General features: G+C 42.8%; 1 protein-coding gene across 2 annotated transcripts in view; it reads left to right on the forward strand.

The window, feature by feature from the left end:
• tafa3a (TAFA chemokine like family member 3a) overlaps positions 1–9,650 on the forward strand; it is a 128,344-nt gene extending 118,694 nt beyond the window's left edge. For both annotated transcript variants that reach the window (XM_086040707.1, XM_086040706.1), the window contains one exon: positions 8,983–9,650. In XM_086040707.1, coding sequence (XP_085896833.1) covers positions 8,983–8,994 — 12 coding nt within the window. In that variant the 3' untranslated portion in view covers positions 8,995–9,650. The remainder of the gene's footprint in view (positions 1–8,982) is intronic.
• The last annotated feature ends 2,076 nt before the right edge of the window (positions 9,651–11,726 follow it).

Raw genomic sequence — 11,726 nt, forward strand, 5'->3', positions numbered from 1 at the left:
TAGTACTTTGCTACTTACCCAACTGCGTGTGCTTACTTCCATTGCGAGCCCCGGGGTTGGTTTTGTCGTATTGTATAATTACAGTATTAGGGTCCAACAGACGGCTAGAAGTCGCAGTCAAGTTACTTCCCGGCCTTCAAAATAAAAGCATTCCAGCAAACCACTATACACTGCAGGTTTGCTATGGCGTATTTCCAGAAGTAGGGAAGACGAGACAGATGAAGTGCATGAACTCCACCTTGATGTGCTAGCGTCTGAATATACTCGTGGACACAAATTGTTTTGAAACAAGTCGGGGGGCGTCGCTTCAAAAAGACAGCGACAACAATGTATATCGTTCCTGCTACAACCATAAAGGGACCGAGATGACTAGACGATGCATTTAATTTTATTGCGAAAATGATATGGAAGGTGGCGGCTCAGGGGAAACGTGGGAAGGTAAATTCTTTACACACACAACGCTGCCAAACTAGTTTTTCTTTGCAGCAGCTTTGCAACGAGCTGTGTGCTGCATTCTCTCCTTCGTGTGGGAAAATGTATGTCATCGCAACATAATGGACCGATCAGAGCAGCACACAGTGAAATCAAAATAAAATGTAAATACGTTGTGCTTTTATTTCTAAAAATTTGCTTTTATTTTATTTGCACACGTGTGGATCTTGTGATTTTATTTTGTTCAACATTTTTAAATACAACAACAAATATCATATCTACAAAGGCAGATATGTATTTATTAGAACAAGACAATATGTTTTTTCGCATTCATTCATTCATTCTCTTCCGCTTATCCGAGGTCGGGTCACGGTCACAGCAGCCTAAGCAGGGAAGCCCAGACTTCTCTCTTCCCAGCCACATCGTCCTGCTCCTCCTGAGGGATCCCAAGGCGTTCCCAAGCCAGCTGGGAGACATAGTCACTCCACCGTATCCTGGGTCGTCCTCGGGGCCTCCGTCCAGTGGGACATGCCCGGAACACCTCACCTGGGAGGGGTCGAGATGGCATCCTGAGAAGATGCCCGAGCCATCTCATCTGGCTCCTTTGAATGTGGAGGAGCAGCGGCTCAACTCTGAGCCCTTCCCGGATGACCCAGCTTCTCACCTTATCTCTAAGTGAGAACCCCTACATCCTGCGGAGGAAACTCACTTTGACCGCTTGGATCCGGGATCTTATTCTTTCCATAGGTGAGGGTAAGAACATTGATCGACCGTTAATCAGCCCCCTCTTCACCACGATGCACCGATACAGAGTCCGCAATACTGCAAACACTCCAGTGATCTGCCTGTCGATCTCCCGCTCCATCCTCTAAGACTCCAAGATACTTGAACTCCTCCAATTGGGGCAGGATCTCATCCTTGACCTGAGGACCGTGGTCTCAGATTTGGAGGTGCTGATTTTCATCCCAACCACTTCACAGTCGGCTGTGAACTGCTCCAGTGCGAGTTGGAGATCGCAGTTTGAAGAAGCCAACAGCACCACATCACCTGCAAATAGCAGGGACGCTATACTGAAACCACTCAATGGGACACCCTCAACTGTGCCTCGAAATTCTGTCCATAAAAGTTCTGAACAGAATTGGTGACAAAGGTCAGCCTTGGTGGAGTCCAACCGTCACTGGAAACAAATTCAACTCACTGCCGGCAATGCGGATCAAATGCTGACAGCGGTCATACAGGGATCGAACTGCCCATACTAGGGCAGCTGATACCCCACATTCCTCGAGCATCCTCCGCAAGACCCGCGGAGTACACAGTTGAAACGCCTTCTCCAAGTCCTCAAAGCAAATGTAGACCGGTTGACCGGAGACTCCCATGCTCGAGTACCCTGCCGAAGGTGTAAACCTGGTCCGCTGGTACACTGTTCCACGTCCAGGATGAAAACCACACTGCTCCTCATGAGTCTGAGATTCAACCTCTTAATGGACTCTCCTCGCCAGTACCCCTGAATAGACCTTACCAGGGAGGCTGAGGAGTGTGTTTCCCCTATAGTTGGAACACGCTCTCCTTCTTAAAATGGGGAACCACCACCCCGGTCTGCCCATGCAGAGGCACTGTCCCCGATGTCCATGCGCTGTTGAAGTGGCATGTCAACCAGGACACCCCCGCTATATCCAGGGACTTTCAGAACGCTGTGCAGATCTCATCCAGCCTTGCCACTGAGGAGCTTTTTAACCACCTCAGCGACCTCAACCCCAGAGATAGGAATGCCCACCTCAGATACCCCAGACTCTGCTTCCTCGTGGGAAGGCATGTCGGTGGAATGGAGGAGCTCTTCGAAGTATTCTCTCCACATTCACAATGTCCTATGTTGAGGTCAGCAGCACCCCATCCCCACTATATACAGTGTTGACGGTGCACTTCTGTGAAGAATTTCTTTGAAGCCACCCGTAAGTTATTCTCCATGGCTTCGCCAAACTCCTCCCAAGCCCGAGTTTTTTCCTCAGTGACCACCAAAGCTGCATTCTGCTTGGCCAGCCGATACCCATCAGCTGCTTCCGGAGTCCCACTGGCCAAAAAAGGCCCGATAGGATTCCTTCTTCAGCTTGACGGCATCCCTCACCGCCGGTGTCCATCAACAGGTTCAGGGGTTGCTGCCACGACAGGCACCGAACATCTTACGGCCACCGCTCTGGTTGGCCGCTACAATTATGGAGGCACGGAACATGGTCCACTCATACTCAATGTCCGCCACCTCCCCCGGGACGAAGTTTTGCTGGAGAAACTCTTTCTGACAAGGGCTTCTGAGAGATGTTCTCAGCAAACCCTCACAATAAATTTGTGTCTGCCAGGTTGGACCAATATCTTCCCCACCATCGGAGCCAACACACCACCAGGTGGTGATCAGTTGACAGCTCCACCCTTCTCTTCACCCGAGTGTCCAAAACATGCAGTCGCAAATCCGATCACACAACCACAAAGTCGATCATTATGGACACCCTTATGTTTGAATATGGTGTTCGTTATGGACAATCCATGATGAGCACACAAGTCCAGTGTTACACACCCGTCTAGGGTGGGTTGCGTAGCGTAAATGAAGGTGATTGCTCTCGGTCTCCAAGTGTCATACACGGAACAAAAATGCTGCCTTAATATACAAGGTTTATTACAACAAAAAGGGGCCAGAGACAAAAGCATCGCAGTAACACTAAATAGCCACAAAATGGGTCACAAATAAAAGGTTGCACAAGCTGACTCTCAAACTAAGGATATACCTGAAACTAACTAATACAAAACCAATAGCTATCCACAACCTAATAGCACTACTAAACAGAGATCACGATGTTGAAGGCCGAGAGCAAGGGGCTGCTGCTGTCAGATGCATCCCCCCATCTGTCAATCCGCGGAGCGTCTTTAAACCTGCCGCTCTTAGGTTGTGGCCAATCCACTCCGGTCTCTCCTGTTGCCACGTCAGTGAAACCCGGTAGTCTCCATAGGTCCTGACAATAGCAACAGCACTCACTCCCACACACACACACACATCCAGGCAGCGGCCATATACTCCAACCACACTAACAATACATTCACCCACACACTTCTTGACAAAACGGCCAGGGCCGTAAAATCCAGTAACAGAATACTGCTCATGTTCTGATCAGGGTTCCTCCCAATCACACCCTTCCAGGTTTGACTGTCATTGCCAATGTGAGCATTGTAGTCACCCAGCAAAACGATGTCCCCAGAAGGAGCACTCTCCAGCACTCCCTTGAAGGACTTAAAAAAGGGTGCGTAATATGAATTGCTGTTCGGAGCATAAACTACAGTCAGGACCTGTCCTCCCACCAGAAGGCGGAGGAAGGCTACCCTCTCATCCACCGAAGTGTACCCCAACATACAGGCGCTAAGCCGAGGGGAAATAAGTATGCCCACACCTGCCCTGCGTCTCTCACCGTGGACAGCTCCAGCGTGAAAAAGAGGACTGGTACCAGAGCCCAAGCTGTGTGTGGAGGCAAGGCCGACTATATCTAGTCATAACTTCTCTACCTCGCACACCAGCTCAGGCTCTTTCCCTGCCAAAGAGTTGACATTCAGCTAAGTAAGACTTCAGCTCAGACAATGGTTAAAGTATTTACAATTTTTTTTTTCTTACTAAACTAACAATATAAAAGAACAAATCTTTCCACTGGAACGTCATCTGTCTTTCATCTTTATGCAAACAGACTCACCTCCCAGACACACACTGTAATCCTCTGAGCATGTATTCTTCTTCTTCTACTATCTGGCTCTGTTTAAACACAAGTGTGTGTGCTGGGAAGTGACATTTACTTGATGTATTGCTAGTAAAAATACTTTTTTTGACCATTGATTTCTTTTATAGCTTATTAAGTCTTGGCTGGAGGCTCGTACTGGCATTATGAATTGAGATGGTGAGACAATATTTACCAATAATAAAAGGGGGTATCATTGCTGCCGAGTTGGGTGTTTGTGAACAGGACTTCCAACCATCACCAGTCAAGTGTGTTGTGTGATGGCAAGTACTTAAAGCGAAAGTCAATTCAAACATATTTTTTCAAGAATATGTTCTCTGCAAGCCCACTAGTTGAAACATTCTGATAAATATTGCGTTTGTGCTATAAGAGTTAATCTACCCGTTTTTAGACATCTCAGGGGGTGGCCATTTTGTCACTTCTGTTTTGTGAAGCTGAGCCGTGATTGGTCGTTACCTGAGCCCTGAGCAGTTGTGATGGCATTTTCAGTCGACAGAAGTGACAAAATGGCCGCCCCCTGAGATGGCTAAAAAAGGGTGGATTTTGCTGCTTAACTCATATCCCACAAACACAATATTAATCAGAATGCCAGAATGTCTCAACTAGTGGGCCTGCACATAAGCCACCGTAGTCTTGACGTGTTCGACGGTCGAATGAATCACTATTTGGGCAGGGGTTGTCCGAAAATATTATTACAGAAGCACGTACGCAGCATCATTGCTCTCAGTTTTATGTCGTTTACAATAAACGAGTGTTCTGTTCATCGATAGGATATCCTTGATTTGCACAGTGAAACTGACAAGTTTCTACAGGTTGACTCCCTCTTTAAGGAGTTGAATTAGTACTACTGTTTCTAGAGTATTTCTGTATACAAGTATCTGTACTACTGATGAGTGTCATTCATTTTGCAATATATGCTGAATTGGGTGTTGGACAAGATTTTGAACCTTCACCAGTCGAGAGTGTTTTGTCTGATCCTAAAGGAGCTTATAAGCGTCAAACCCTGAGCAGCTTTTGTCTTCTCAGCCGTCCCCCTTTGTGTGATTACTCACCGATAACCCTCGCAGCGACACCCACGACACCCCCATCGCGCTGGGTCATGCCTCCGCCGCGTCTCCCGCCTTCTGCCGCAAGTGTAGCCAGAGAAGAAATATCATCTTTGTTTTCGCACCGTTCCCAAAGTGAAAATGAGATGGCGCATCCCAACTCAGCAATCCCTGTCTTCTGCTTTGGATTATCACACGTTGGCAAAACATGCATTGCCTTTGGAAGGTCAGCATCTGTTACTGTAATGTTGATAAATATTTACACAGCAGGAATTGCGTAGATGATGTAATGCATCGGTTCATAATAATTATATATCAAATTATAAATTACATTATTTTTTCAAAATGTCTGTCTCAAGCACTCTTTTGAATGGTTACCACTGTCCCATAAAAGCAGCACATTCATGGCATGCACAGCTCCAAGATTCCCACCAGTACAACCATTTTCCACACACTCACATATCTAAAATCGGTTTAAGTAGATTCGGATCAAGTTTGACCAGGATTAGCCTCAGTGTACACAAACCTTGTAGCAGAATCACATTTTAAATGTTATATTTAACTATACTATATTCAATAAATACATTATATCTATTAGGTGCATGTAGATCAAATTTCAGATTGAAAAGATGTCATTGAGGGTATTTTTACTGCCATCAAATGTCAAAACAGGTCAAATTTGACTGGAACCTCATGTACGGTTTTAAAACGGCACAAACTGCATCCTCGCAAACCGTCGTGAATCCCAATAATTCCCCCTGCTTGTATATAGATAGTAAACACTGTAGCATTATGTCTGCGTTCTCTGGCTGCCAACTGGCTCCTTTCTAAGCTGCAAAAGACATCCGGAGGTGCCAGATGGCCTAGAACGCACCCTGGAAAGGGCCCACATTTGGCAGGTGTTTCTTGTGTGCATAGTGAATGGAGCAAAATTATTAAATCGATGGAAGGAAGTGGATGTTCACCTATCACGGTCTGCTATATTGCATATTTTATATACAGTATTAACATCAACAAATGTTTTTAGTTTTTATTCCATTGTCATATATTTCATATATTTTCCATCATCATATATTTTCTAGTTTTCTCTTGGCTCAAACAAATTTCAACGTCTAAAGTGTGTGGGAGGGTATTTGAACCTTTTTTTTTTTAAACAAAGTTTTCATAGTCTCTCTATATCGCAGACTTTCATCACCGGTCAGAAAAGTAGCTCTCACATGAAACGGGGGTCATCACATTGATGGTGGCTACTTGAAGGACTTTTCATCTTAAAATTTGAACATCTTAACACTGAAGTAGCCTTGGGTCCTTTCAAAGATTTTGTATGTATACCAGCTTTTTGGCACCCATAAATGTTTGACTGACAAGTGAATCTCCATTTGGCGGTCCCCAACATGCCACAAAATTGTGAATTTTGCTGTTTTTCCCACTTAAAGACCTCTCTTTGTTTGTCATGTTGGTTAAATGGAATGTATTTTAGAGATCTTTCATCAGAGGCTCATTCATCAGTGCCCATTAGAAACTTACAAAAAAAAAAAAAAAACAGCTCCAGGCACCAATTTCACAAATAGAAACTAAATTGGGTGGACAAGACTATAATAGAAACCTCGAAAAAGTCTCAAGAACCCATGCCCAAAATGAAATAATTGAATAGCAAACTCCAGGGCTCGTACATTGGCGAAATCTTACAAGGGAATTCGCCGAAATAAGTCCTAATCAGAAGTCGGTATCAAACACTGAAGGGCAATGATAAATTGTGAAGCTCTTTTGCCTATGCCATCTAATGTGGATGGAGCATAGTGTCAAATTTTGATGATAATTTTCAGAATTCCCTATGAAAAAGGGGGTGCGGCGGCCCTTTCATCGCTTTAGTAATTAAGATTGGCTAATTCTAAGATAATTAACAATGACTGTCCTTTACTAGTAAACTCGATCACTTTAGTCAATCAAAAATCCCTCCTCCAAAAAACATGACAAGATCTCATGTTCCATGGTATCTATCCATTCCAGTCTTGTCAAATGTCAAGTGGATTTTTTTTTTCCTTCCTATGATTGCAAACTGATTGCCTTTGGGCCTTTGGGTTATTTTAGGGCTAGGTCATATTATTTTCATGAAAAAAATTATGAATAAAACATGGAAGCTTTTTCAAGTGCCCTTAAAAATCTTAGTTAGCGCTTTCTCAATGTTTAGAATGAATTCTGAGTGAATCTGGAAATGAGGGATACGGTGTTATGTGTTATGGTTGTTACGTGATGTATCAGTTGCTATGCAGTTGCTATGGTTCTTTTATGCTTTGTCCTTTATGATGTCATATAGGCCTGAAGTCCTACAGTTTAAAAGTTTGGGTTACTCAGTGACACGTCACTACATCAAACCTTTTTTGAGTGAGGATGCAATGTCTCCTCCAGTCCTAATCTCTGTTGTTACTTTGTATTTTTGTTAATAAAGACTTTTTACTCTTCAACTTCTGTGTCACGTCTGCGTATGGGTCCAAATCCCGATCCTCAGGTGACATACAGACTCAAGCCCATTGTGAACTAATCAGTTAATTGTAACTTCACCAGGTATTTACACTCAAGGTAATCAAATGTCCCTTTTCCACTGCAATGAGCACCAAAAATAGGGTTGGGTCCTAAAATTTCACGTTACAACCACGGAACTTGGCCATACTCAAAAGGATTTGCCATTTTGAGTATTGAACATGTTTAGTATTCACGATTGTCGGCCTCAACCATCTTCTGATCAGTTTGCTGAGAAAAAAATCACTCTGAACACCCCACACCACAGGATAATCGCTCAGTATAATCTTTTAGGGGTCGGATCATCAGATCTTTGCTCACTTTGACCGGAATTTGGGAAATTGCTTAAATTTCATTATCAGTGTGTGTGTACCTGCTTCAAGCGATATTATTTTAAAGCGGAAGTCAACCGAAACATATTTTTTTCAAGAATATGTTCCCAGCAGGCCCACTAGCTGAAACACGGCATTCTGATTAATTTTGCGTTCGTGGAATATAAGTTAAGCAGCGGAATGCACTTGTTACTAGCCATCTCTGGGGGCAGCCATTTTGTCTTCTGTCGACTGAAAATGACCAATCACGGCTGACCTGTTTTTCAGAATCCGAGCCGTGATTGGCTTTTGTGAGCAGTTGTGATGTTATTTTCAGTCGACAGAAGACAAAATGGCCGCCCCCAGAGATGGCTAAAAACGAGTGGATTAACACTTATTCCACAAACGCAATATTTATCAGAATGCCCTGTTTCAACTAGTGGACTTGCATAGAACATATTCTTGGAAAAAAAAAATGTTTGCGTTGACTTCCCTTTAAAATGGAAAACTGTCTTCCCCACAGTGATTCAGCACAGTGGCAAAACATTTACCCTTGGGTCAACATGGCTGGGGATCTATCCAAAGCAGCGTCAGTAAATTATACAAAGTATTATGCAGAGGCTTTATTCAGGACCACTTAAATATTAACATAGTCACACATGCAAGTGTATATTCATTTTCACCTGCTTTCATAACAATTCCTTTGGGTTAAATATTGTGGGTAGAGCAAAGCAGAAAAGAAGAAAAAGTCTAACACAATCGATACCCGCCGCCCCCATTTGAAGAAGGCGTCGTTCATTTTCACATATGATTGATGGTGCAGAGATGCACTTTATTGTACATTTTATGGACTGTTGTTTATGAGCATTCCTTTCTAACTCTTCTCTCCTTTCACTCTCTTTCTAGGTCACACGATAGTCGTCTGTTTGGGACCAGACATCGTTTGTTTCACAGTAGAACACTCGGATATATATATATATTTTTTTGGTAGGATTGTTGGAAACGAGAGACTAATAAGGACTTTGGTCATGGATGGACAGTCCCTCAAAAAAGGATAAATGGAATGGGGCTTCATTTCAGACTGCGTTTCTGAAAAAGATTACCAACATAGCATTATGAGTAACTCGACTCCCTACCAATTGTATCTTTGTATTATAGTTTGACTCCTACAGACCAGAGGACTCCAACATGAAGATATTTATTAGCTGAAAGACTGTGGATTATCATAACAGCAAAAAAAAAGAAGAAAAATGTGATGTGATACTTTTGTGTTTTTTCTCACCATGTAGAGATCCCAAGACGCTCAATGCACATTTGTGTTGAAGATCAAGCCAGACAAGCATTTTCATTCCTTTTAGCCTTATGAAAAAGCTACATTATGTTTCATCGAGTTGTTAGGATATCAATTCATCCCTGCAAAGACTTGATATGTAGAAAAGGTGGCGGCACTATGATAAAAAAACACATAAGGGTTTTTGCCAAAAAATTTAAATGTTATCTGTTGTTTTCAAAGCCTGACAACCACCATTGATTACAAATATCGGTATTATATCAATAAATCTAACCTAATGGAAGATGCAGTCTGTTTGGAGTTGGTATTCACATTGCAAGCAGTTTTTGCAAGTTGTGCTAAGGATTTTACTGAAGTGTATATAGGTCTGCACAAAAGATAAAGTGTCACATTGCGAACATCCCAAAAAACAAGAAAGCCATCCGAAACCTGGTCCTGAGAGAGACTGATAATTATCTTTCACCCTGAAACACCTCATATCCCATTTGATTAGTTTCCAACAAGTAGTCTTCATCTCTGAGCCCTTTGTTTGTTTTGAACAGTAGTTGAAATACTACATCCCATTGTCTACAAAGAGGTTTTTCTTCTTTGTTGTTTTGTATCCCAAAGATTTCCCCCCGGGTGCTGCATCTGACAATCACCAAAAGTTGTCTGTCCAAAGACAATAAAAGTGTCAGCTTGGAGGCGTGGAACAAGAGGAACAGATGACAGATGAATGACTGGATCGATCGATGGGAGTGATCGGTGGACAAGGAGGATAGATGGTGTATAGGAGTGAATGGCTAATGGGGGGGGAAAGGACTGTTGGATGTACATAGTTTATGATGAGATGGAAAGAAGGATGGATGGACATGAAGTAGGGATGAATTGGTTGGGGAGGTTTGTTGTTGACAAGTTGACTCAACAGGTAGATTGATGGATTGGGGAAAATATACAAAGATGGTTGATTAATGCACAAGCTCAATGGATGAATATTTGAAGAAGTAGTGGACAAGAAAGACATGAATTTGCAGAGCTGGGCATTCTGCCTATGTGATGGACCAGTCCGTCTATCCGCCTATAATGGACACCCAGTTTGTAGACGATAAACAGGAAATTAAAAAAAATAGTCTGACCAAGCATAGTCGGCAGCCCGTTTTTATATGCCTATATAATCGCCTATTGTCGCGGGGAGGCTTCAATAACCGCGATGAGGTTTCTGTAACAATAATATTGTTAGATTGAGTTATTGATGTTTGGGGAACAGATTTGAGTGAGCGGATAGATGGACGGCGGAAGGGTACCCCGGCTGTAGGCGGAAGGCAATAAACAGACGGCAAAGTTTTAGTAAAATGCTCAGCTTTGTGGATGGTGCATTGCCAGGATTAATTTGGGTGCCTGGATGAATGGGTGGGTGTGTCTTGGTGGGTGGATGGATGGATGGATCGATGGGCAGGTGGATAGATTGGTGGTTAAAAGTATGCTATGTATTACTGGTGCAATGGATCAAAAACTCAAAGTTCGGATCGCATCACGGATTTGGGGCACGGATCGGATCGTTTTAGGGATCAGCAAAATTTAATGAATAAATAAATAATATTGTCTTCATTTATTTTATAAGACACTTTTGCCCATTAAAGAAATAAACATTCAACTCAAAATGTCGAATATGCAATATAATGCAGGATACCTTTTAATTTATACATGGACTGTGAATGAGAAAGACCTTAAAGTGCAATTTAAGGCACATCCTCTAGCTTTAAACAAAGAGAGAGTTAGAGAGAGAGAGCCTTTGTCCAACTCATTGAAAAAGAAGAAAATGAAGAAAGCAAGGCAACTATTTGGCTACTTGCTGTTGCCAGCACTTGCACTTGCTGCTGGCAACTAGTGGCTAGCTTTTGGCCACGAGCAATGGAGACTTATGTTTGTAATGTTTGAACTACTTATTAATGTATGATTTATCGATCATGTCTCACATGTATGTCTTTGGCAGTGAACAGGAACTGCTAGGGCAACAACGGGGTATGAGTGAGGAGAGCATGGAAATTCAGCGCTATAACTGAGGTGTTTTTTTTTGAGAATATATTAATATGGGTTCTCAAGCTGTGGGTGTGTGTTTGTGTTTTGTCTGACTTCATGCATTGTTGTCCACCACCCAGACTACAAAGGCCACTGATGTTCTCTGCACAGTCCCTGTTTTAGGCAACATTAAATGTACTATACTTATATGAATCAATGTTGGTCAGGAATTTGCAAAGTAGTAGAAAATGTACACACTGTAAATAAAGTAGCGAGGTAAACATCGCTGGACTCAGTTCTAAAACCTCCACTTATCTATACTACTCAGTCCACACCTGCTCTCTACAGTATGCTGATACTT

The sequence above is a fragment of the Filicampus tigris genome, chromosome 9 (assembly GCF_054856515.1).
Source record: "Filicampus tigris isolate MCC_2025a chromosome 9, RoL_Ftig_1.0, whole genome shotgun sequence".
NCBI lineage: Eukaryota > Metazoa > Chordata > Actinopteri > Syngnathiformes > Syngnathidae > Filicampus > Filicampus tigris.